Here is a 27,814-nt window from a genome sequence, read left to right as displayed (position 1 = left end):
CGACGAGGTGCCTGTTAAGCAGAATGTCTGGCAGCGGGCCAGGGCTGTTGCTCGCATGGACTGCGAACGTCACATCTGGGACTGGGACAAGCAAACAACTGGCTTGGAGCAGCTCCGCGAGACAATATGCCAAGTTCAACAGCGCAAGCCACCCCTCATCATCTCGCTGTTGTCATGGAGCTCAAACTGTATTTGTGACAATAGGTTTGGACATTGCTTCTAAGAGGCAATGATAACACCTTCAATTGCAGCTCCCCCATGTTCTGTAATTATTACGTGTAATTAGGCGTTAGCAGAATATAACATTATGGTAAATTACTGGTTGTTGGAAAATTATGTGTTGGAATACACAAACTGCTATGATTACAAGTGAAAGGCAGTCTGACACGCTCTATCCCTGTAAGTATTTCTTTATTTTTCAACAGGGTCAATCAAATCCACCCGACTCGTCAAGAATGCATTCTCTGAGCATCGGTGTCATGTTTTTTGTGTGTGTGTGTGTGTGTTTTTCCCTTTAAAGTACGGAAGAGGAGAAGGATCTCAGCATAGCATCGGGCTGTGTTTTTCATTCCTTTTGCATGTCTGTCTAATCACAGGTTTTACGTCTTACCTTTCATGGGCTGAGGGCTGTCAAGGAATATATCCTCCCTCTGACTGCTGAAGTATCCTGCTCTCCTGAGGCTGAGGTGATAAATCTGACTCCTCTGATTGGTGAACAACTAAATGAGCAAAGAGGAAGGTAATATCAGCCAAACATTGGGTGCTTGGACTCTGTGTTATATCCATTGTGCTTCTTCTTACTGTTGCCCCACATACAGCGGGAGCCACATTTATTGGCACCACTAAATCCACCTAAAAGCCTTTTTAGATGGATCCATGTAAAAGCCCTTTTAGATGGATTTAGTGCACCGGGACTGGAGCATTGCAGTGCATAATGTCACACTGAATATTTTTAATAAATCAAATCTTTAATTTGACTATAATTTATTCAATTGGGTGGGGTAAATCCATGTTAGAAAATAATGATTTCTTTAATGAAACAACTGATTTAAAGTTAACAAAATTTATGTAAATTAAGTTTTCACGTTATTTATACCTTTTCAGGCTGATCCGAGTTTCTACGCTGCAAAAGGTCTCTTATTCATCTTGGAATCACAAAACAATCTACTAATTTTACTGTTGCACCAAGAGTAACGTCTTGGGGTCAAGTCAGTAAGAGCTATTAGATGCTATCTATGAGCCAATCAATATTTGAGAGTCATGCTGTAAAAACACAGTTTCTGTTGCAGTGTAACGAACATAAACATGGATTTTTAATATATACTGCAAGAATTGTGAGTTTTGATTAGAACAGACTAATATTCACTTTCAGCAACAGATACTTTAGGTATGATTAGTGTGAAACAGTGGATGAATATTTAAAAATAAAAAAAAAACTCTTCATGTCCATTTTTTAGTACGGTAGAGGACTAATAATGGTGTGGGGCCATTTTTCTTCCAAAGGCTCTGGGAACCTTGTTAGAGTTCATAACATCATGAACTCTTTGAAATACCAGTTACCAAGTCTCCATAATAACCATTAAATGCAATCTGTAGACCAATTGGTTATTTGAGAGGCATGCAAGGGAAAGATTTTCTGTCATATCATCTCAAAACCTGTGGAAATAGCTAAAGTCAACTGAGATCTGAACTGGAGTTTAGTAAAACAAAATATCTGGAAAAGCCACAAATACTAACTGTGAATTATGGTGGAGAATATGTGATGCTTATCCAAAGACCCTGAGATTCCTATAGGCAGTAGTGGGAACAGTAGTAATGAGCTAACAGTGGAACTGACTTTTTGTTTAGCGCTTTATTGTTTTAGCACTGCCCTCTAATGAACGCCATGTTGGTTAGGGTTAGTGCAATTCATTTTTATTTAGCGTTGCCCACCACTACCTACTAGGATGCCTTACCAGTTAACGTTTTCAAAAACCAGAAGATTTTAAATAAAAATCTGATGCCCTGTGCTGGAAAATTGAACATGATCTTGTTCCTAACAATTCGTTAAAATTAGGGTTTTTTTAACTTGATAAGTGTGCACAAATTTCAGGTTGGATTTTTTTATCTTTATTTTTTAAAGATCTTTTAGTGTAATATGCTTCTGCAATTACTCATCGTTTCCAGGCTTGACAATAAATGTGGTCAGCGCTGTGATAATGGGTCTCTTGTTAACTCATAAACAAAGGAAAGTTATTATTAAAAACAGCTGACAAGCTTTAAACATAACAAGAGTGAGCTCAGTAAAGCAGTGGATGAAACAAATTGCCTCACTGGTTATTTCTGGAAGGTTATTGTCCGAACTTACCGTCACCCCACTGCACTTGACAGTTGAGTTGTCCAGCCATATGGCCTCATAGCGCCGTCCTATTCCAAAGTCACACTCAAGCTTCTCCGTCTGTTGAGCAAGACACTTACTTTAAACAATATGGAGTATTTTTTAAAACAACGGCCAAGAAAAATGTGATACTATGTGGCTCTCCAGATTTGAAAAAAAGAAAATAAAAAATAAATAAATAAAAATTAAAGGATTAAACAAATGCACAGAATCTTAATTTCTGGCAACAATCATCAACCCTGAGAAGGCACCAGGAAAATGAAAATAAAATTAATCCCATATTAACTGAGCTTGCCAGAAAAAGACTTTCAGATTTCATATTCATAAACATCTGGACTCCCACACCTCAGCAGCTCATCTGGGAGTCAGAATAATGAGTGTGAATTTATTTCTCCACAAAATAAGTGCCCTGAGTTCTCCGGAGCGGGGATATCTGAGACCATGGAGAAGCAGAGACAGGTAAGAGCAGCAGACGATAAGTGCTTAAAGTGGAAGAAGTCATTTGTCTGTGAATCCGGCCGGCTTAAATGGGTCTACTTTGATCGGCCTCTCCAGGACGCTGCTATTTCACGGCGCTTTCTGACACCGGAGACGGCTAATATTTATGGCAGCTGCACGGTTCTCCGTTTTCTGTGCTACTGTGAAAATTTCTCTGAGAGTCAGTCAGAGATGGGATGTAAAAGATGAGAAACTCGTTCTGAATTTATTTTTTTCTCTGTGGTGAAAGCGTGGGAATTCAAAAGAAAGATCCCGGGAGGATCCGAGCACCGGATAAATTTGATTGGCAGCACATTTCCTGCTCTGCTGACTTGTCCGAGATGAAGACATTGATCAAACAATGTCAGTCTGTATAAACTTTCATAATGAAGAGTAGCACGAACAGCTATCCTGAAGAAGTCTGTGTGTGACTCAATGTCTGTCACCATAGCAACACGCCAGAAAGACAACGTGAGAGGCCAGCCGGGGTTAAGAGTGTGACCGGCCACGCCTGGCAACCAGTCAGCACTGGCATTTTGAGCAGATCTCGGAGTTGTGTCCTCATCCTCGTTGGTGCAGTGTCAGCTTCTGAAGCCCCTCGGTGCAGATTAACTGCATGAATGGGAGTTTTAACCAGTGATCTGAGAGGACTGCCTGAATGAAAATGAACAAGAGCAAAATTAAGCTCCTGCTCCGAGTGTTGCTGCCTCGGGCTGAATGCACACGCCGTACAGTGTGCTGACAAAGACACTACTCATCATGGTTGGATACCGGAGGGTGAGCATGCCCAAACAGCCGAGGAACTCTTCATCCCAAAACTCTTTTCATTCTCGAAAGTCAGATCATGGATTTCCCGCAAATAGTGTGACATTTATCCTGTGCAATTCCAGTGAAAAGACAAATTTGTTGGAGGGAATGATGTCATAAACAAAAAGTCCCGGTTGCTAAGTGTGCAAACACTGACACTTTATTAAGGGAATATCAGCATTCAGTCTCATGTGGTAGAATTCTGTCAGCATCTTAACTTGAAAATATTTGATCAGGCAATGTGGACACCTGTTGTCCACATATAATTCAGGTGAAAACTTCTGTCAGAGTTTTGCTTTTTGTCTGAAAATATATATATATATTTTTTTGTATTTGTGGCCAGTTTGGTTTCAGCAGACCAAAACAAAATCTTTGTCATGGCTTTAAGAAATTTGACCTAGGACTAGAATATGGGTACATAATGGCAAGAACCATGTATTTGGGAATATTTTCTGAATACTGTGATGATGATACTGATTATAATTTGCTCACATTTTCCTTGCTGTTTCTTTCTTCACAACGTGACTTTTAGCATTTTAGACAGTAAAAAAAAATAATAATAATAATAAACAGCCACTGTGGGCATCAAGGGCAGGAACAGTCCATCCAATAGGCTAAATGTTATTGACAAATGTTGCTTGCATGACACATGAAATACAATATTCTTTCAAATATTGCATCCAAGAAGTCCTTTGTGATTGTGATATTGCACAAGTAGGTACATCTGCAGGTCGATATAATCTGGAAGATTCATTTGGATGAAAATGCATCTGTCTTTTAAAGTTGTGATTTATTTCAGACATATGGAGAATCCACAACATTGCTATCACATGTTAAACACAACCTGCACCTACCAGAAATTGCTGTAGCTGTAGTCAACATTGCTAGTTGCAGCTTCTCTATTCACAAATATTGGATAAAGCTTGTTATTATTTTTTTAGAATTATTTGTTACTGCCTTTACTGTGCCATGACATATATAAACTGCAGTGTTTCTTTTTTGTACCCTTCTCCTGACTGATATCTTTGTACGATGACATAATATTGGAAACTAATAGATGCAAAAGAGCCATGATAGAAAAATCCTTCAAGGAAAATGAACATTGATGAGCATGTGAACTCAAGAAACTAAATAAAAACATTTTAGTTTGGGATTGTGTACATTTTGTGCAACCACACCATTAGTTTTTAAAATACTTTTCCCTTTGATTGATTTGCTTTTTGAACGTTACAGGATACAATCAAATTTCATGCTGAAAAAGTCAATTTTTTATATTTTTTATGTCATAGCAAGCAGACCTTGTAATGGTTGAGAGTCAATGTATTCTCAACAAGTAGAACACCCAGGCTGGTTTCAGTCATCCATTGACCCCAATCCCAGAGCGAAAACATTCATCTGTTTTAGCCCAGCTTGAAGCAAAGACACCATATGCTTCTTTTTTCTTCCAATCACATTCACCACATGCGGTTTCTGGAGACAGCCCAGCTCAGAGGCTGGAGGACATCTAACGTACCCCTTTGATGTTGCTCAGGTTCATGATGAAGTCTTGGGCCATTCCTGAAGGTGATGGAGGAACCTCAGAGGAAATCAGGCTGGGACAGGAAGCAGCGCTCTGCAGTGGGAGATGGGGGATTTCAGAGGGGGAAGGAAGTGACATACAAGAGTTAAAGAAAACAATGGCTTCGTCTGCCCCCTCTTCCATACATCCACCACCCAAAAATACCTGTCCTGTTTATCTGGACAAGCAGGAAATGAGAGGGTGAAGTCTCTCTTTGAGGGAAACAACAATGGCTTCAAATAGGGAGATGATGAAGGATTAGAAAAACAGAGCCACCGGACGCTGTGAAGCCCCGAGCAGAGCAGGAAACGGCAGCCTACTTCCCGATGACCTCATGACCCATATTATAAAAATCTTATTTCACGTTTAAACAGAAACTATAATTTAAATACATAAAGCAGCTTAAAAAAAAGCACCAGTCTTTCATGCTAATCTAATGGAGATTTACTCCATTTACTTTACAGATGCAATCGTGCTTCTATTACTCCGACTGTGTAAAACTCACGAGATATAAAACTAATCATTAAACACTCATAGCAATAAAAGGCTTAAGGAAAACACCAGTAGACCTGTAGCTGACCAGAGGAGAGAGAGCCGTGTCCTCCCCCTCCCATGTGACCCGATAATAAAAGAGTGTGAGCGGAGAGGGAAAATCTGCGGGGCCACACAGGCCATGGGATTTGGCTCAGCAGTAAAACTCTAAAGTCGACACAAATAGTTTGATAGCCGACTTAATCTTGATGTTGTCAGGAAAGCGTCCAAAGAAGGCTGGTAATAGTTTCCAATGAGGCTGGGCTTGTTATGGATAACTTTCCCTTTTTTGCTCTCGTATCTTGTTACTCTGTTTGATATGCTTTTTTTTTTTTGATGTTGTTGTTTTAGAGCACTTCTTGCACTTACACGGTTTATATTACTAAATATATATCTATAAAATTTATGTGTATGGGCTCCTACTCAAAAACATATAAAAGCAGGTCCGTACAGACGTTAAGGCGCATTGAATATACTCTTTCACTCATTCGCAAATATCTGGCAGAGTGAAACGTTAGAGCAGGTCATAGGAGCTTTAAAATACCACATTATCCTGTTATGAGTCTGTAAAAGCAGAACCTCTTGAGATTTTATAGCTGGTTTCAACTTTTCTGCACACTGTAGTTGAGACACTGACACTGTAGCCTCACGATGATTCACCACATGGCTGCTCTTGCCTAACCAGTCTGGACTCACATTATTAAAAGAAAACTTTTCTTTTTTACTGCCGAGTCTGGATTGTGTCGGAGGTTTGGGCTTGTAGGATACTGATATCATGATCTCCTCCTAGGATCTGTCTGGTTGATAGATTGGAGGGAGAATTACTCACTTCAAGCAGATTTGGCTTCGATTCATCTTTGCTTGAGAGGCACTGGTGGTGCTCTTGGTCCCAGTAGCACTTCCACCTTGTGCTCAGGCAGCTCATGCACCTGAAAACAAAGATAGACACAGAACTATTCAAATCATATTACTATACCTTAAACTACACAGCCTGACCAGGAGGGTACCGTATTTTCCGGACTATAGAGCGCACCTCACTATAAGCCGCACCCACAAAGTTTTTTTTTTGTTTGTTTTTTTTAACAGGCTATATATACGCCGAACCATGGATTCGTTCACGCCGAGCTTACGCGCATCTGTACTGCCAGATCGATAGCCTTCAACTTAAAAGCGGCATCATATGAACTTCTTCATGTTGTTTCCATGACGAGGAGGTATGAGTTTGAAAACATTTCTCCGTCGTGACTGCTGCTAGCATGTGCTTGTTCTATATGAAAATTAGCACTTTCTTCTTTGATTTCTAATTTTGACTTCCAATGATTCACTTCCTGCTAAAGAGCCCCCTGGCAGTTGAAGAAAAATCCACAGAAAAGCCGCACCGGGCTTTGAGTCGCATTGTTCAAAGCATGGGAAGAAAAGCAGCGGCTTAAAGTCTGAAAAATACGGTAAATATTTTCCTCTGACCCACATGCATTCTGCAGCACAATCGTGAACTTGTTCAATGTGTCAAATTAGGTGGCGATACTCTATTTCAGATTATTTACTGAACAGTGCTCCATCAGATTATTGTAATAATGTTTTACTTTACCCTGCTTCAAACTCTACCCCTATTTCATGGATGTTTATTTAGGGTTTAAGAGAAAAGGGAGTTACTTACAAAGACACAGTGCATTACTCATATACTCATTTCCAAAAATGAATAAAATTTCCTTTTACTTTTTAATTACGCATGGCTTTTTTGTACATAATGCCAATATGATGTATTACAACATGCATTGTGTATTTTCTAACATACTGTGACAGAAATCAAAAACAGAGGGAAAACATTCCATCTGGTTTGTTTTCACCCCCATATCATGTCCCTGTGATCGTCCCCATGTAAAAGTTGAGCATGAAGCCCGCTCTGACTCATTTTGGAGTGCAAAACAAATGGGGAGGCTGAACTGATTACGGGCGTCAAAGTGAAGCTTTAATAAAAGGAAGTAATGATTAGTCACAGTGGCAGACACGCTCATTCCACGGTCGCAGCTCAGCCGGCGGAGAGGTCAGGGTGGGCCAACTCGGCTGAGATCAGACTCTCTCGCTGCTAAATGATGATGCATGAGTACGCATGCCGTCTCATGTGTTTAAATTTCTGTGAAATCAGGTTCGGGTTTTACGGTGCCGACATGTAGCGGCTTTACCGAGAACATTTGCTAGATCACGCTCGCGGGCTCAGCTGATGTGTGCACAGTGAGCACGAAGGCTGGAAAAGCAGTTGAGATGATAAAAAAAAAAAAAGAAGGTTTTTTCATGTATTGGCATTTTTCATGACAAAGTGTTGTATTTTTTTTTTTTTTTAGGGAAATTTCTTGTTTTGAAGGATCGCTTCAAAAATCGGCCCTGAAGGAGTCACAGATTCGGCTTTAACTAAGGAACTCGCAAATACAATAACTGCAAAGATGGATGGAGGAATTGACAGACAGGTGGACAGATGGATGGACAGATGATAAATGGATGGACGTACGGATGGATGGATGTTTTAGATAAAAGAATATTCAAATTCTGGAAATGTGAAATTGTTTCCATCCTCCAGGCCTGGAAAACATCTAAATCAACTCCTTTCTTTGTCATTCTGAGTTGTAACAAACAGATCGTTTGTAGACAAGGGCCAACAATGTGGCTTCCAGATAAACCACCTAAATATACCAGCACTCTGTAGACGTGTGTGTGTGTGTGTGTGTGGGTGTGTGTGTGTGTGTGGAGTCTGCATCTTTGAGTAGCCTCTGGGTAGAGACAGATGTCCCACACTAGGAAAGATGGTGCCTCCAGTGATAGCAACACTCTGAGGGGGTCTCTAGATTAGACGGCGGAGGGTGTAAGAGGATGTGTAACTGTCTGCGTGTGTGTGTTCTGATTAAAAGCAGACGGACTCCTCCAGGCTGTTATCAGCTGCACTTTTCCCTGACTCCCTTTCTGTCCTACTAAAACACCTAAAAACCTCACCACCCACCCACATTTACATGCAGACTGTTTGCATACACACCACACTCTCTCTGTGCTCGACTGAAAGCTGACAGCAAACACCCTGTGAAACTGCTCACCCCTGGTCGTAATGACCACTCGCGTACACACTCGCGCTAAATACACACACTCTCAGGGTCCCTCCGTGGACACAGCGGTTAAACACACATCCTCAATCACACCTCTGTCAGAGAGAAATACATCCAGAAGAAAGCCTCACTCTCAGGGAGGGGAGTGCAAGTTAACTAACAGACACAAGAGGAAAAAAGAAAGAGAACTGAGATGTGGAAAAAAAAGTGAAATGAAAAGAAAGTAAAGGATGGAACATAAATAGAGTAAGTTTGTGGCAGAGAGAGAAGTGAATGTTTAGTGTTTGTCCTTCTAGGCTGCAGAGCGACGCTGGAATGCCACGGTCTGCTTGTCATTAACACTTTACCCAGTGATCACTTTAACCGTGTTCAGGGAGAGTTGTATAAACAGCGCTCACTCTCTCAGACAAACACACGCATGCAAACTGGTTTGGCACCATTATATCATAAATGAACTTTACCGTGTACAAATACTATCTGTTTTCTTCGTTTTTAACACATTTCTCCTGATTCGTTACATTTGGAACAGGAACAGCTAGCGGGCTCGTTCAGCCAAATATATTGTATGAAACCTTTCATTATTATTTCACTTCTGTTAATTTTCTGGACTCAACAAAGGAGGAAAAAAAAATTCAACACAATGAAAAATATTGGACAACATTCAGTCAGCGAAGGCCAAAATATTCTGAATTTCTGGCAACAGACATGAGATCCAAACTTTCCAAATAAATAACCTGCGACCATGTTAGGAAATAGATAAATTAAAACTGCGACTGTGTTGATTTTCAAGTGCTTGCACGTTGTCTGTTGTTCTGAAAAAAACGGCTTGGAGTGAAATTTTCTCAGTCTTCTCACTATTTTCTTATAAAATCTACATTAGTCCTACAGATACAATACATTTGTGAATTTTTCACAATTACTTCTTTGTACTGGTGCAACTCAGTAAATGAATGAAACACTTAATTTCAATAATTTAGTTAAAAACCAGATTTAGCTGAAGCAAGTTTCCAATTGTAATCCATAAGCAGCAGAGTTAATAATAGTGTAAACTCAAAAAACACACATATACCCTACCACTTCACAGTCATAAAAATACAATGCAAACAGTACCAAATTACAAACCTCTGTTTTATAATCACTAATGTCAAGCTTACAGTTCTTTTTTTTATTACTTTTTATTTCATTTTAAGCATATGTATGCATATTATATGGATTAATTACAGAGAGCTATTTGTTAAATAATCGATATTTGTGAGATAGTTTAGGTCTATAAAGTTTTATTATTGCAACTTATAGCTACTGTAAAACTCAACTTCATCACATAAGATGAATATAAAGATTATTTTATAATGTTATGTGACGATTATGTTATGTAAAAATGGCTAAAAAGATAAGAAGGGACGTTACAGAGAGAGAGAGAGAGAGAGAGAGAGAGAGATCACATAGAGCTCTGTCCATGACTATCAATAGAAAGTCAAGTGAAAGGAAAAACTGCAGCAGAAAAAGGTGCAAAGGTTTCATGAAGATGGGGGTTTTATTTCTAGAAGGACTTTATATGTACTTGGATGTTCAGGCAAAAGTACCACTGAGTAAGAACTGATTGTATTTACTGTGCAATACGAGAATATTTTGGTAGACAGATATTTTCTGAATAAAAAGCATTTCTCATTATTTGGATTTGGATTGCATGGGATGCACAGTGGTGCAGTTGGTAGCCCTGTTGCATTGCAGCAAGAAAGTAATGGCTTTTAGTCCCGGCTGGGGTCTTTCATGGAGTTTATATGTGCATGCATGGATTCTCTCCAGGTACTGCAGCTTCCTTTCACCGTCCAAAATCACAACCATTAGGCTGACTGGTCTATATATTGTCTTTTCGTGTGAGTGATTGTTTGTACTGTGTTGCTATGAGATGCGCTGGCGACAGGTGCAAGATGCACCCTGCCTCTTGCCCAATGGCTGCTGGAGAAAAGCACCAGCCTCCCCTGTAAAGATCTAGACAATGGATGGATTCTGATTTTTATAAAAATCTGAATTTTAGGTTTTCATTAGATACAGTCCACAATAATCAAAACTCACAGAAATAAACACTGGAAACGTATCACTCTACTTGCAAAACAATATATAACACACAACTTTCACTGTTATTAGTTTAATCACTACAATGACTTTCTTTTCTGTGGCATTCTGACTTATTCAAACGAATCAAAGCAACATTTGTGCTTAAAGATTACAAGTAATGACATACGTGCATTCTGAAATTAATTTTGTTCATACCAGAGGAGCTTGTACTCAGCTAGCAAACAATCATGTTGTCGATTAACTTTATTACTGAAGCAAAATTAGCTTTATAAAAGCGCATAATTTCATTCGAAGTGTGCGGAATAAAAAGTCTAATGCCTTTGGTTCTAAAAGCATTAATGCCCGACGTTACTTAAATGAAACATAATAGCCTCAGTTAGCATAAAACAGAGGAGGATCTCTGCTTTAAAACCAAAGAAAATGCTTTCTTCAGAAGAGGAGGTTTTCCTTTCTCATCCTTCAAGACTTTGATTTATCTATTAGCAGAGTGATGGCGCTTCTCATAAAAGAAGAGCTCTTTTGTGTGGTTTCATTGGATCTAAGTGTATAACAAAACCCACTGTTGAAAAAAAATAAACAGCATGAAGTGAATGAGATCAGATAGAGCCCAGCAGTTCTGCACCTCTCTGCGTAATGCTCTTCCTGTGCGAACGGCACTTTGCTCATTATCACCTCCGACAAACCGCCGTCTAATTTCACACTCCTGGACCCCGCCACATATTGGGTGCAGTCTCACACACGTACACCTGCAGCCGCTGTGTTCACACCTCGAAACTACTTTCAAAAAGTGAACAAAGGGAGGGGGACACCAAAATGCTTTTTTTTGTCGGTGGGGCGGGGCATCTCTGTGAATCTGTCAAACACACTCAATGCACATGGATGAGGCTCTCGGGATCAGATAGAGAAGATCCTGCAACATGGTCCAGCATGCAGGAGGATGCCAGCTGGAATGCCTCCACATTTTGAGGAAAAACCCCGCCGCTATGACAAGGACATCCAAGTCAAAATCTTTAACAAAAACAAACACGGGTGTGATCAACCAAACATACATATGTAATTTCCTTTGGCTTAACATTTACAGAATATTAATCCCGCATTTGATCCGGCACTGAGGAAACCTTGAGCAAACCAAACACACACAATAAGCCCTGGGAGAGGACATGTTGGCTGTGTTTACCCAGCATGGCCTAAATAAAAAGCATTTGATGAGGAGACGAGGGACGTGGAAGAAGAAGAACAAACACAGAATTGAGGCTTTGCTTTGTCTTTATTGTCCAGCTGTGTGTGCAGATCTGAAACGGCACTGAGGGAAAGGCTCGATATTTCGGTTCAGGTTTTCTGTTTGGAGACTGCTACAAGAGCAGTTTGTTGGTGTTTAGTCTCCGTTAGGAGGGATTGTTTTGGGGGATTTAGTATAAGCCTTGTCGTTAAAACGTGGGAAAGTGGAGAGGATATAATCAGATTAAGTAATTCAATAAAAACTGCAGGCATAGAGAATAAATAGTCTATTGGAAATGAATGTTCTACCCAATAAATGGCACAAAGTATTTACTAATAAAGTGACAGTTAGATTTAAGAAGTTGTCTTGCGATGTGGTTTACATATTTATTCGGATTTCTGTCCTTTCAGAAAACACAGATCAGAGCCACAGCTTTGTGCAAAACTTTTAAATCAAGGAAGGACCTTCTTAAGGTAGTGCTGGGACTGTTCTTCAAACTTTCATAAGTTTTCATTTCTTATGTTTTTTTTTAAACTCATTTTGGCAGATGTTAAAGTATAAAACAATTGTAGAAGAATTGTTACAAGAGACTTTAGGCTAAGGTAGAAATCCAGCTTCAACCAGAACAATGACCCTAAACACACAACCAGAGCTGAAATGAAATGATTTAGATTGAAAAACATCCACGTTTTTTTTTATTTTTATTTTATTTTAATTAACCTTTATTTAACCAGGTGAGTTATTAAGAACAATTTTTTATTTACAATAATGACCTGGCAGGGAAGGATGGTCCAGTTAAAGTCCAGAGTGATGTCTCATCCTCAAATATTACAAGTTTTCTGTTCTTTAGGAACTACCTTACCTTAAACTATTTTAGTATTTACTACTTTTCAAAGATTAAACTATATATCGGGAAAAAATTATGTATTTCTAACAAGATGCTGGTAACTAAGTGCCAAGAGATTCAATTAAAAGTTTTATATGAATGTGTCAGGTGAATTAACAAGAAAAGCAAACCGAACTCATTCCTCTAAAAAAAAAAAAAAAACTAGTGGAAATAAGAGAAAAGCAGCCAGAGTTAAAAAAAAAAAATACTTTAAAGCTGTCAGTGCGGTGACAGCAGAGAATCATCAATTTACATCTCAGACCCAAAATTCTTATTTGGATGAAATGCTAACTAGTAATTTAAGACGTTAAACTGAACATCAGGTAGTTGGAGCTTTTTTAAAAAGTGTGTCAGATGGAGAAGTGTGAAGCCCACCAGTGTCGTCGTTGACAGCATGCCATCGCTATGTGCTGTTCATGTGAAAACCTTAATTATACTTTTAATTAAAAACTAGAAGGGAGATCTTTTTATACTAGAATCTGAGGAAGAAAGTAGAAAGATGTCAAAAGAGAAGAAAAATTATCGACAGAAGAAAAAAAAAGGTGCATTAAGAAGAGCTGTGACACAGAATCATCAAATATTTGCCAAGAATCACAAACTCTGAGAGTGTGACGTGAAATGTTTGACTTACGATGTCTTTGGGTGTATTTGTCCGGTTCTCTCACAGTCGTAGATGATGAAGCTCCCAGAAACAACAGACGTGCCGTTCACCTTTATCGCCACCGAAACAGTGAGGTGATCTGCAGAAACAAAGGCCGCATGTGTCAAGCTCTGCAACATTTGGAGATGGTATCGCTCTCACGAAGCAAAATAGACGGCACCAGACTCAGACCCTTTTCTGCATTATGAGAGATGAGAGCGGAAATTACATTTGTTCTATGCTGAAAAAAAAAAAAAAAAAAGAATGATTCATCCTGACAAATGGATGGCTCACCTGTGCCAGGGGGTATTGGTTGGTAGTTTTCTGGTGGAAGGAGGGGGCAGGTCTGGATCTGGAGACCGTAGACCNAAAAAAAAAAAAAAAAAAAATGAATGTGCCTGACAAATGGATGGCTCACCTGTGCCAGGGGGTATTGGTTGGTAGTTTTCTGGTGGAAGGAGGGGGCAGGTCTGGATCTGGAGACCGTAGACCGTGGCAGCGGTGGAAACCCCGGGCTTGTACTCACACTCTACCTTCGAGCCAATCAGATCGGGAATGCTGCCGTTTATTAGGATGCCAACAGCCTGCAGCGAAAGAAAGAAAAAAAAACAAACAAACAAAAAAATAACAGATATAGGAGCAGAAACATAAATAGCTGCTCATGTTGATCAAAATTAATTAGATTTTTAATTTGCCGTGCCCGCAAATGTGTGTTCTGGTGGAGTTTATGCGCACACGCTCGACGAGAGAGGGCGGAGGATGTTGGCGCCACTTCGAGATTGCTCAGGAGATCAGGCAGAAAAAGAGAAAAACTACCATGTGATGGAGAAACAGATGGCAGAGTGCTAGAATCACATCTAAATCTGCAGAAAGTGATGAAGTATGACAGATGCATAATGAGAAACATAACACCTCGCTGACATGTCTGAATTTTAGTTAAATGAATTCAATGTGAGGGGAAAAAAAAACAAAAAACATGTAGGCTGAGGATGAGGGTGTAAGTTTAGAGAGAGGATCTTGGACTGCTGGAGGAAAACAAATCAGCGTCTCAGCAGGTAGGAGCTGAGGTGGTCAGCGGCTTGTGCTGACATGTCTCAAAAATCTGCCCCATTGTTTGCTGGAATCGTTCATTTCCCCCCGCTCGGGCCCTGACTTCCTGCCTCCTGCTTCCTGTTTGCGGAGACAACCTTGAGCTGGGCTTCCTGCCGTTGAATCAGCCGTTTGGTGAAGCAATTATGGCCCACTGAAGACCGACCACCCCCCCAACAAGCAAATATTCACAATTAATGAAGCAATTAATGACCTGTCGTCTCCGCCTTCCATCAAATTACGCTCCGTAATTAGAGGTCAAATATATTCCAAGTGGCAGAGATCAGTGATCTAATCACGGCATTGTTATCTCCCTGTAACACGATGCACTGATGAGAAGGGATTATTGAAAACAACAGTTTGCATGTCAGACCACTCAGGGAATCTTTGAACCCAGATATATTATCCTGCCAAGAATGATTAAATCAGACTGGCGCTGTTAAAGAAGCCCAGCAATGCCACCAAAGAACAAACACCCACTCGGATTAAGGAAATGGTAAAAATCTGCATTATTGAGGTGATTATTTATAACAAATGCATGACAATGATGGAAAGTCTAAAAACTTGCTCAGACCACAGAATTGCCAAGCAACAACCCAGGTCCCAAAAACAAGTCAAACCAAGACAAATTTATTTCTACTGCGCATTTCAGCAAGTTTTAGGTGCTTTACACCATAAACACATAACGCAGAACCAATTATGAAACGAGAAACAAATCATTAAATCATCAAATATATTATTCAAGTTTCTGTTCTTATTAATCAAATGCAACTCTAAACAGGTGGGGTTTTGGTGTAGGTTTAGTGTGTTTCAGGGTCAGTGTCTCTGGATCTTTGCGGTTTTCTGGAAATTTATTCCAAAATAGTGGGGCATAAAAACTGCGTGCTGCGTCTCCATGTTTGGTTCTGATTCTGGGGATGTAGAGTAGACCAGAAGAACCAGAAGACCTGAGTGGTCTAGAAGGTTGATACAATGACAACGGGGCTTTAATCTGCTTTGGTGCCATTTTATAAACTAACAAAAGTATGTTAAAGTTTATTCTTAGAGCTACAGGAAGCCAGTGGAAGCACTTTTAAAACTGCGCTGATGTTCCCTAGTTTTAGTGAGAACATGAGCAGCAGCGTTCTGGATCAGCTGCAGCTGAGTGACTTTTTAGGCAGACATGTGAAGACATTATTGTTTAGTAATCAATGCAACTAAAGATAAATGCATGGATGAGCTTCTCAAGATGACACTAGTTCTTTAATCCTAGAAATGATCTTCAACTAATAGAAGGCCAACTTTGCAATTGTTTGTATGCGTCTCTGAAGGTTCAGGTCTACAACTACACCCAGATTTTGAGCCTGATCACAAGTTTCTAGCTGTAGTAATTCTTTATGGTTCCTTTGTAGGTCCAAAGATAAAACACCAAATACGTCTAAGTTCAACGGAAGTTTGCACCAGTCTGGACAAAGATGTTTTGTGATAAGATGATATGATAAGACCTTGGTCATAATGACAAGAAGAATGTTTGGATGAGTCGAGATGCAGCTTTGAAGAGTAAGAATGTTCTTACTCTTCACTGTCAGGCATGTTGGTGGCTGTGTCATCCTGAGGGTTTACATCGTACAAAGTGGGTGGAATAACATTCACTTCAGCCCTTTGACAATATGTGTCCAAAGCGGACAAAGTGTCTGCCATATCAAGCCCTATTGGAAATTTAAGGATTAGACTTAAAAGGATAGCTTTTGCTTAGAAACCAACTAAATTACATAAACCCTAGAAGAGTGGTCAAACACCCTGCCAGAACTATGCAAGAGGGTTGTTCGTGAATACAACAAACATGTGGTTGGGGTATAGTTTGCTTACCAACATTAGCCGGATTGCATGTATAATTTTGACCCTGAGAAATTTAGAGAAAAATTAACATTATAATCAATCTTGTGCATCCAAATCTTCTTTATTAAATTATCGAACATGTTTGCTGTATAGTCATTAAACTGTGAAAAAAAAAAGCATCATTAAAACCCCCACATATACTACGACATTTTTGATGAGTTTAGAGTATATATTAATTTCTTCCTGTAACTCTATGTTCCCAACGGAGCACTTGGCTTTTAAACGGCAGGGTCTTTTTCAATTATCAGGCTCCTCTCCTGTGGAACCAGATGCCTGTGTTTGTTTATGAGGCAGACCCCCTGTTTACTTTTAAGATTAGGCATAAAACTGTCCTTTTTTGAGAGAGATGATAGTTTATCTTGATCTGTCTCTGTAGTTATGGTCTTCAGCTGCTTTTTCTACCCTTAGACAGACTTTATCCCAGTGGCTCTTTGCATGTCTTTGTCCCATTCAGTTTCAAGTCCCAGCTGAACGAGGCAGGTGGCTGTTTAGACTAAACCTGGTTCTGATAGAAGTTTCATCCACGTCAGGTAAAACCTCTGCTCTATTTGAAGAAAAGTAACTCCGTGGCTGCCACCACCATGTTTTACAGTAGGTGTGACCTCCTTTAATGATGCACAGATCTTTTTTATTTAACAACAAAGATACCTGGTTTAATCAGACCACGGCATATTCTCATCCTGGGTTTAGTGCAGTGGTCTTAAACCATCGTCTTTGAGAATCAGTGTCCTTTAACTTTTAGATGTGTCCCTTGTCCTACACACTTGAATTAAATCGCTAACTGCCTCCGTGGCATGCAGTCAGGCTCTACAGACCTCTGCTAATGAGCTAATATTGGCGCCAGGTGGGCTGAAGCTGAGAGAGACATTTAAAAGTTATCGGACACCAGTCCTTGATGACTGCAGTTTGAGACCACTGGTTCAATGGTTTCATGAGGGGGAAAAGCTTTTGTCTAGAAACCCGACATCTCAGTCCAGATTTATTGGACGTATCAGGATAGCTGCACTTCATTTTGGGTCAGACTACTTACAATCCAAACCACCTTAAATTGTTAGATGTTGCAAAACAATGTTAGGGAAGTGCAAAATTTCAGTACTGCACGCAATCCTCATTTCAGGGTTGCATCTTTAATCACTCAGTGAGTGAAAGACCTGAGAGGGGAAAACAGATATTTTAATTCACATTTGGCTTGTTTGTTTAGCAGCTGTGTGCCACTTATTTCCGCACAAAGAGCTCCCATGTGATTCAGTGCGGCAAAGTGCATTTAAACTGAGGTGCTATCAGAGCGGTGACCATGAACAAAGGCAGTACTGCTGTAAATCAGAAAGCTAAACAAGCAGATGAATGTCAGCTTTACTAAAAAGGAGAAGGTGGCATTAAAAGGAGGCGGGGGGGGTTACAGCATCAAACAGCAGAGGTCCGATTGTATCAGCCGAGTTATAATAATAGGGCGGGCAACGACAGAGGTGGTGTCAGATTATAAATGTGTGTGGGAAAAATCTGCTTTAAATACAGTGACCCCATTACTGCCATTCCTTGCAGCTTATGACAAGGTGATGGCAATAGCAGGGGGGGGAGAGAGAGAGAGAGATAACAGTACCTCGATTTTTGCAGAGATGCTGATCTCTGGGGGGGTCAGGGTGATGGAGGGACACTGCTTGGGGCCTTCACCCAGCGTGATCCAGGAGCGAGGCAGCAACCCTCGGGCACACTCGTTCTGGATGGTGCATCTAGATAGAAAGTGGCAAAATATGATTCGCATGCATATTGCCTTATCACATCACATCTCACTACGAATTGCAAAGGTTTTCCCACTTACTGAGCTTCATCACATTTTGTCACAGTGCAAACACAAACCTCAATGTTATCGTAATAGGATTTCTTTCTGATACAGTCCAATACATTCTGCAGCACAGTCACAAAGTTTTAGGAAAACGATGTTTGGTGTGCTACAGTTTTGTGAACAGTTTTGCATTTGTATTCTTCAAAGCTGACTCAGTATTTGTAGATCTGTGGTTTTCCTTTGGGGCCTCTAGCAGCTTTGCACATCTGGAGGCTGAAACTTGTATCTATTCTTCTTCGCGAGATAACTCATCCTCAGTTAGACTGACAGGATTTTCAAGTCCTGTCACAGACTCTCATTTGGACTTTGATCTAATTTTCACTGAACAACTGTAGTGCATTCTAACAAATCCTGAATAAGATTTAATTGAATTATAGATCTGGTTGAATCATTCGGGCTGTTGTCTTGGTGGAAATAAGTCCACAACCCCAAACTGAAGTCTTACAGTCTTTAGCATGTTGTCTCTGAGGAATTAACTTCATTTAACCTTCCCTCAACTACAACCAGCTGCTCCGCCTCCAAAGCATGATGCTGACACCAACAATTGTTACTGTTCAAATGTTGGGTTCAAGGTAACTTGCAGTATTAGTTTTCCATAACACACAATGTTTAGACTTTTGGCCAAAGAGTTACATTTTAGTCTATACCAACCACCATGCATGTTTTAGGACTTAAAAGAATGAGTGTTTAAAAGGGTTCTGCAACCCTTAGCATCATGCTGACAAGATAACACTGTGATTTGAATTGGTTGTGCTGGTACAGAGACACATCTAAAACATGCAGGACTGGGGGGGGGTCCCTGAGGACTGATCTCTATGAGGAATCCGAAGCTCGTGATAATCTTTTGCAATCTTAAACCTGACTTTAAACATCTTCACACCCTTCTCCCTGACCCGTCTACAAAGTTCTTTGGTCTTCATGATGCTATTTGTCCACTAATGTTGTCATAGTGCCAGTTATTTTAGGTTTGTCTATCAGTTAAATAACTACACTCTCCGGTTTTAGCATCACAAAGTGTGAAAAAGTTTAAGGCGTTTGATTAATTCTGCAAAGCACTGAGACAACATGGCCACATAGGCTTTAAGCTCCACCTTGCTTAGAAAACTCTCTCGGTCCCATTTGACGCTATGATCACATATAATAACCGCTTGTCATCGCTGCATCTTGTAATTGAGAGCTGTGCATGTGTGAACGCAGAGCTTTAAGGTCAACATTTCATCCTTTGCGAGGAAAGCACGAACTTTTCAGTTTCCATTTCATTCCAGAACTTGTCAAAGTCTCACCGTTGGGTTTCACGGTCTGCTTCCCGCAGATTTATGAGGTGCTCTGGTCTCCTAATGTCACATTCGGACCTCGGCTGTCAGTTTGCCTGGCTCGGCACAGGAGACCACTTGACTCTAGGTCACACGCATTGCTATGGTAACCCATCCGGCAGGCGCCAAGATCAGGAACCAGTCGCAGATATCAGAATAACAAAAACTACCAGACTGGGACTTAATCTGCATGAAGCAACAGTGCATCCATGAATCTGCATGTTTGTTTCAAGGACACATTTAAAGCTGCTTGGCTGTAAAATAATGAATTCCTGGTACAGGAAAGATTGTGAAAGGCCATTCGACAAGCAACATGGGCTCACACTTTGACTTGTGTTTCACTAATGAACTTCAATGCTGGCACAGAGTTCAGTTCATCTGTAGCTCTGACTGAAAGGACAAAGTGACCTTTCAGTCAGAGCTACAGAAGAATCAAAAGAGGGGCCCATTTAGTGTCCTCCTCACATGTCCCATTATGAGCTTGGCACATCCCACTTTCCTTTCACACTTTTGTGGTTGTTTTAAAGTAAAGTGTGTGGCCATGTGCCTGCAAGTGTGAGGATTTGTGTTTGAGGAAAGTAGACATCCAAAATCTCAGTCCCACTGGCACTTAGGGACCTGGAGGGTCTGTGAGGTCAGCTACTGAGCTAAAAATAAAAATGATGGCTCTGGAAGCAATGTGGAAAAAAAAGAAAAGAAACCCAGACACAAACAAACTCAAACTCTGAACGCATTCTCAACGGTCCCAACTGAAGGGGATTTTGTTCACCCTCACAATGCACACAGGACGATAATTACCACTTGTTTTGGAATTTAGCAAAGCTGCAAAGACGATGACTAAATTTAAGAGGGCAGACGTCAGTGAGAGGACAAAAAATATTTTGATAACTCCAAAACTGATTGGCGCAGTCTTGGACTTTAGCAATAAATCAGCCACATTATCTTACAACAACTTAACTGAAATCATGTTTATGTGAGCTGTGCCAAAGCTTAGCCTTCATGCTTATTAAAGGCCTAGCTGCACAAAGGTAGGAATACAAGCAATTGCAATATTATTTTAGTATATTATAATGATTATATTGGTTGAAATTACTTTTAAGTTGTTTAATTTACCCACATCATGATGTTTTAAATACCTACCATGACTTAACCCCCCGCATAGGCATCAAGGGCCATCTAACTGTCTAAAGCTATTACTGATGCATCATATGGGAATGCATGGCAATACAAACATTATCCTTAACCAAATATTACATCCGAGCTGTTCTTTAAAATCAGGATATTGTGCAAACTGATGTTAAATTAGACACTGCATATAATGCAGTTTTATGAAAAGCATTGTATTTTCTCTTATCTTGAGCGACATGCCTGCTTATGGGATAGATTACTATAAAGTCAGCAGTGAATGCAGCAGCCCACTCTCACCATGGTCAGGATGCTGTGATGACACCAAGGCAGTCTTCCTTGGCCAAACAGTCAAAAGTGCATATATTTTATTAATGAAAAACAACTGATGAGTAGAGAAGAGAAAAAAGGCTTTTTGGCCTTCACTGCTCATCCTTTGAATTTCTATCCCCCCCACCCATCTTTATATTCAATAAAAATTTCAACTCCGAAAAGGAGTTTTCTCAATCCATCCCAAGATTAACTTGATCCCTATCTTGTCTAAAAAAAAAAAAAAAGTCTTACTCTTACAAGATATATTTCTTCCATATGTCAGTATGTAACTCAAAGTATTTAGGTCGCTGGATATGATGAAGGCGACTTGATGTAGTTCCAACCAAGCACCAGAAAGGGAATGAAAGTGTTTTGATTCTGGAATATTTGTTAGCACCACATGGGCTGATCGTAGTATTTCTGAAAATGCTGGTCTTCAGTGAGATTTTCATGCAGAATCATCTCTTTGCTTTGCAGAGAATGGATGAAAAAAAAAACAGGCCAAACTATCCAGTGAGAGGCAGTTGCGGCAAAAATTATGGCTCTGTGATGTCAGAGGTCATGGTCAGACTGGTTCAACACGATAGAAAGGCAACCGCAGCTCAAATGACCACTCCTAAAAACCAAGCTATGCTGAATACCATCACTGACCTTGCAAAACTGAGACATTTTGAAATTTGGTGTAAGAAACTAAAGAGCAGAGATCCAAATGTATTACCATTAAGAAGAAAATGTATCATTAGATGCTGTTTACAAGATCATCCTCTATGAAAAAAACTTTTACCACCTGTGTCTTTAATATCCCCTTTCTGAAAAATGCCCGCACGCACTAGCCTGCTAGTTGATCAAGATATGTGAACTCTTGCTGACTGGTCCCCTGCAGGAATCCCACAAATGTGCTACATTATGATATACTGTAGCTAAGTACGGGAGGGGGGAAAAGCTGTGAAAGTATGGTTATTTTCCTCCTTCCAATCTAAAGAGTCGTGCTTTAAATCGCAGCGCCTTCCAGGGGTTGGGTACATTCAGTTCAAATCAAACAGAGAGGCAGACTACCATGCTTGCCCCTACTTACACCTACTGCTAATTTACAATCAGCAATAAAACTGAATGTGACTGTTTTTGGAAGTGGAAAGAAGCCATAAAAAACCCACAAAGGCTCAGGCAGAACATGCAAACTCCACTCAGAAAGTCCCTAGGCCAACCGTCAGTTTTCTCACTGTGACAGCGCTAACCACTGTGACAGCGTCCCTTGCTTTCAGCCCGGAAGAATATATTTAGTTCACGCAGTAATGTCTAGATTTTATCTTTTAAGTGCTGAATGCGTCCTAATTGGACGAAACTGAAGCAAGCATCCAGGAAATTTTATTTTACATCTCAAAAGGAAAGGAGCATCAACAAACAGCAAGAAAAAAAAAGAAAAGAAACTCTCTCATTTCATTATCTTGAATTCATTCGTAAAATCTTGCTAATTCAAACAGCAATTTGCTCTAACGCTGCACTGTGGAGGAATTAAGTCAAATTATTTCACTTTCCTCTTAAGTACAAATACAGACAGCGATGAATTTACACAAACTCCGCGCCACTTTAAAAGATGTTCAAAACAACTCCTCGAAACAACAACAGTCATCTTACCCTTTAAATCTAACCAGCTTCCCTGCCTCTGCAGTAGTAGCCTCCCCACAGCACGGTACTACCACCACCATGTTTCACAGCAGGGTTGGCGTGGTACATGTAGGTTACAGTTACACGAGCCGGCTGCCTGGAAACTGCCGTTATTTTCGGTTGTTGATTGGCGAAAAGCTCCACATTTAGATGGCACCACCAGGACACTTTGAGTCAGTTGCAGTTGTCATTCCAGGCCACTATATGGCACTGTGATTCTAACATGTCATCAAACGCGCACGTGCTTTTGACCCTTAGCTTCCACCTCATTTACAAAACACTAATCCATCTTCATCTCCCATTAGCCAAATGTTCATGTAACGTGTAATATTCCTTATCAGAAGTTGTGTTAAATTGGACAGATTAAGTAGCACAACATAGCTCAATGCTACCTGGGATTCTTTCCCAGGTAGCATTAGGATCATTATTGTTATCTGCCTGTGCACGCATAGATTGAACCCTACAGCTGTGTTTTCTGTGCATGTGCGCTTTCATGCTTGAGGAGTTCTTCAGACCTCCGCGGAGGTGTCGCACAGAAAAGTGTCACTCTAAGATCTGGTTTCGAAAAGTGTCGGTGTGAGAGACTGCGATCATCGGCGACAGGTTAACGAGGCAAACCTGTTGCGGCTTTACTGAAGAGTGGTGTAAACGGGGCAGCAGTTACTTTTTTACCACTGGTAGGATTCCCTCAGCATGATGCCAACACTACTATGCTTCACGGTGCAAGAAGGTCAAGAAGTTCATTGTTCGATTCATCTGACTAGGCAAATTGCTTCCACCATCTTCTTGTTTCTTGTAATTTGCACGCCACAAACTTCAAATCTTACAGCATTATTTAAACAATAGCTTTCTCCAAGCCACACTTCCATAAAGGCCAGATTTGTGAAGTGCACTACTAATAGCTGTCCTACTGTTAGGAGAGGAAAACAACAAACTCACTCATAGTGTTTTTTTTTTCTTTCCTAAAATGTATTCACACCTTGCCTGCTAATTCAAACAACAATTTTCTCAAACATTGCACTGTGAAGAAATTAATTCAAAGCACTTCACTTTCTTTTGAAACACTAATACGCACAGCGATGAAAATACAGTTCTGACATGCAAACACTCGTCCTCTCCCTCTCCACGCTCTGCCAGACTTTAAAAGCTTTTTCAAAAAAGCTCCTTTAAAATAAACAGAGTCAACATTTTCAGCTAAAATATGACCTGTGAAAACTCATCACCCCCCAGAGTGTCTGAAGAGGTGGGAAGCCGGTGAAGCTGTTAAACAGCAGCACAACATATGAGCTTCTGAAGTGCTCACGCCAACACAAACGAACGCAGACACACACGCACGCACGCACGCACGCACGCACACATACACTGAGAGATAAGAACATGCAGATAAGCATGATAATTTGTGAATAGCAACGATGGCATGTCATGCATAATTTGATTCAAATAAAGATATTTAAGTGCTTTCTCGTGACATGTGGCAGATTAAACCAGCACCGGCATGAAAGCAGTGATCAAGGACTGGGTTTTATCTCCGCCAGAGAAACCGGCTCTCTTTTTCTGACAACAGCGTCACCTCACACAAGCGAACAGACGTGTTTTCGTGCTCCCTCCACATTGCGGATGTGCCGAGAGACGTCAGAGCCGTGCATATAATCAAGCTGGCCCCCAAAGGGACAGTGGCGGCTTCACAGATTGCGAAATCTAGTAGTTTGGCTTTTCCTCCTCTGCTCCCAGTGTCTGTCGTTGTATCAGACAGTGAGGTGATGAAGGACGTCATCCACCCCCACGCCACATCCCCCAGGCCTCGAAACCACAAAGCCAGCCCAGCGGCCGGCGGGCCTGGCCAAACAGTGCATCAAACACACAAACACTCATGACATCAGCTCCCTGGCCTCTGAGAGCCAGAGAGAGACGCGCACTCACGCTGACACTTGCACGCAGGCTTACACACTTTGACATTTCCTTGTAAAAAGAACCAGTGTGCTCGCTCCCTCCCACTACCATCATCACAATCAACGCTCCTTTGTAGAGGGATAGGAAAGGGGACAGGGGCACAGGGGGAGGAGAAGACGAGAAGTAGGGAGACAGGGTGGCAGGCAGAGAGATAGACGGCTAAAATTCTCAAAGCTACTGGAGAATAGAAGGGCGAGGAATGAAAATAAAAAAAAATAGAAAGCGGAGGACAGGGAGGGTCGCTAGAGTAAAAAATGCAGTGAAGTGAGAAAGAAAGCGGAATAAAAACAACAGATAGATAAATAGGGAGAGGAGACAGGGAGATAACAATGAGCAATGCCGGGTTTTAGATGACTGAAGCCCTGGGCAAGTCCCTACTTCTGCTCAGCACATCCCGTCTCATCTTTTCTTTTGTGGTTTTAGTATTCTAGTGTAGGTCCTGATACTTTTTTAAAGTCTGTGTGTTGCTATTAATGTGCGTATGGTCTGAGTAGCTCATAAGTCTCCACATCAAGAGTGACACCACATTCAGACGAAGCTCTTTTCATATTTTTCCCCCAATTTTTTAAAGATGAACAAAACACCTAGAAAGGAAATGTCAATGTTCTGGTGAAATGAGTCAACAAGTAGCTCACAGCATCAGTTTCATGTTCATTGTCAAGTGTCTGGCATTCCAAGATGAGTAAGCCTTCATCGGTGCAGATAAAGTGTTTTCATATGAGATTGATTGAGAGCATTTTGTTTTGTATATCATCCCAAAAGCTGTGCTGCCCAGGATGTTAGGCCATATCGCTCATATCAAAAACCACCACTGACAACGAGACAGTGAGACAGGCTGATCACATTCACACAGACACACTTCGTTTTAACCCTTCCAGCTCTTAACGACCTCTAGCAGCCCTAGGACCTCTAGAGCTGCAGCACAGCTTGTCACTAAATTTACTATCTGGACTGATCTGCTTTAATCACTGGCAACTAACCAGAACACGGACCCACATAAACACAGCTCGACGGCACTCATATTCTGACATGGGTCCAGAAAGCCCATCCAGACTCAGTCACATTAATCACTGTGTACTTCCACCAGCTCACAGCTCCACTTCAGCCAAGTCACTCCTCGTCAGGCACTCCCACCCTCAGACCGCCCCAGAGCCAGGGGAACACTCCAAACAATAATGTTACTCCCAAGTCTGAGGCTCAGCTCAGTGGAAAGCAAATCAATAGTGATCCAAGGACAGTTTTTCAAACCCAAAACACGCTCTGCTAGTGCCAAGGCGACACTTTCAAACCGAGAGTGACAAATCCCCAAAACAGGAAAAGAGTCAGTGGTTTTTTTGTTTTTTTTTTTACTGTGCCTCAAGTATCAAAGCGGCAAACAGAAGCGATTTCATCAAACTATCAGTCTTCGCTTTTATTGCTTCCAAAGGACTGCTAAGTCAGATCACTCTGTAGCACAGCATCACAGCAGCAGTCAAACTTCTGCTTTTAACTAAAAAGACGAAGTGAACCTTTCCACACTTCATCCTTTCTGATTATGTCATCAACCACATGGCATGACCTTGGCACTATATCACACGGTAATATGATTCAATTATGTTTACCAGAAGAAAATCAAGGAAAACAGAATACAATAAAGGTTGTTTTCACACCTGACAGTCCGGTGGGCTCGGTTCGATAAGGGGCCAAATTTGTTACATTTTCAGCTGCGTCAAACATACCAAACCGCTGGAGAAACCTGTTCACCCCTTCTAGGTTTTCAGGCAGACCAGAGTTCACTTTTCTCTGGTCTGCAGACCAGACTGAAGCGAAGACTGATAGTTTTGGTGAGTGTCAGAGTTTTATTGTGATTTCTATCCTCCCCAAATGAACCGGGCTGTGTAGGCACACAAACTAAGAGTTTGATCAAAGTGAACTAAGCAGGGCTGGTGTGAATGCACCCTGAAAGAAAGATATTTCAAAACCACAAAAGGTTGTCATTCTCACCTGTTCTCCAAAGTGCACCAACCACAGTAGGCGTCTTTAGCCCCCAAGCAGTCAGTGCAGCTCTTCCACTGGTCACATTCTGCTACTTTTACTCTCAGCATCTGTACAAAGCAGCAACAGCAATTAAAAAAAAGAGAGCGAGAGAGAGAGAGAGATTTACGGTTTTAACAAACTTGCTGGTTTGGTAGAAGACAAATAAATAACAGCAATTTACTCTGACAGCTCTGAACATCAGTTAATATGTCACTGAACAAATACACTCCACAACATCTGCTGGCTACAGCTTGTCAGAAGTCGGGATTTGCTTCTTTTTCTCTGTTGCCTAATCTTTGTAATTAGGTCATCTGTGGGATTTGGACTGCTGGGCGGACATAACAAGCAATTTAATGATGTGGTCTGGCCTCAGAGAAAATAGTAATTTCTAGCATTCCCAATGGATAATGCAATAAATGAACTTAAAAATAGTCCGTAAATTGGTCAGCAGAAATTTGCAGATTCAGTTATTCTAGGAAAATAGGTAGTGACAGAGCATTATTTTTGCTGTTGTAAATATACGTTTCTTCATTTTACAAAGCAGATTCTGTGGGTAGTAGATTATGTATTGTTTTTGACAAGGAGCATGAAAAAGGGATTTTGTAGTTATTATTATTATCATCATTAATATGACCCGGAAGGGTTGACAAAATGCAGAATTCACAACAAAACAAAAGCTACAACAGAAGCTATGCTAGCATGTTTAGCATAACTTTCATTTTAGCGTAACTTCAGCTTGTGATTTTGTTGATGCATTTTTTAAAAAAATTTTTTACATTTCTGGGTCACTGTACATATACCATTGTTGTTATCCCTGGTTTCAATGTCAAAATTGTCAAAATTGGTGAAATTACAATGAAATGAAAAAAAAAACAAAAAAAACATAACATCACTCTACCAATGATTGGGGAGTTTTTACTGACTGAGAAGCTCTGGATATATATATATATATATATA

At 40.6% G+C, this 27,814-nt stretch overlaps 1 protein-coding gene across 1 annotated transcript in view; it reads right to left on the bottom strand.

Annotated features, from left to right (window-relative positions):
* plxnd1 (plexin D1) overlaps positions 1–27,814 on the bottom strand; it is a 115,054-nt gene that overhangs the window by 74,577 nt on the left and 12,663 nt on the right. Inside the window, exons 4-11 of the mRNA XM_007562336.2 lie at positions 26,825–26,925; positions 18,234–18,363; positions 14,085–14,250; positions 13,658–13,766; positions 6,580–6,679; positions 5,175–5,273; positions 2,348–2,437; positions 611–719 (exon numbers count right to left, since the gene is read on the bottom strand). Of these exons, the coding sequence (XP_007562398.1) occupies positions 611–719; positions 2,348–2,437; positions 5,175–5,273; positions 6,580–6,679; positions 13,658–13,766; positions 14,085–14,250; positions 18,234–18,363; positions 26,825–26,925 (904 nt within the window). The remainder of the gene's footprint in view (positions 1–610; positions 720–2,347; positions 2,438–5,174; positions 5,274–6,579; positions 6,680–13,657; positions 13,767–14,084; positions 14,251–18,233; positions 18,364–26,824; positions 26,926–27,814) is intronic.

Source organism: Poecilia formosa, unplaced genomic scaffold (assembly GCF_000485575.1).
Source record: "Poecilia formosa unplaced genomic scaffold, Poecilia_formosa-5.1.2 Scaffold135, whole genome shotgun sequence".
NCBI classification, from domain to species: Eukaryota; Metazoa; Chordata; class Actinopteri; order Cyprinodontiformes; family Poeciliidae; genus Poecilia; species Poecilia formosa.
The sequence above is the reverse complement of the archived record's forward strand: the minus strand, read 5'-3'. Positions and strand labels throughout refer to the sequence as shown.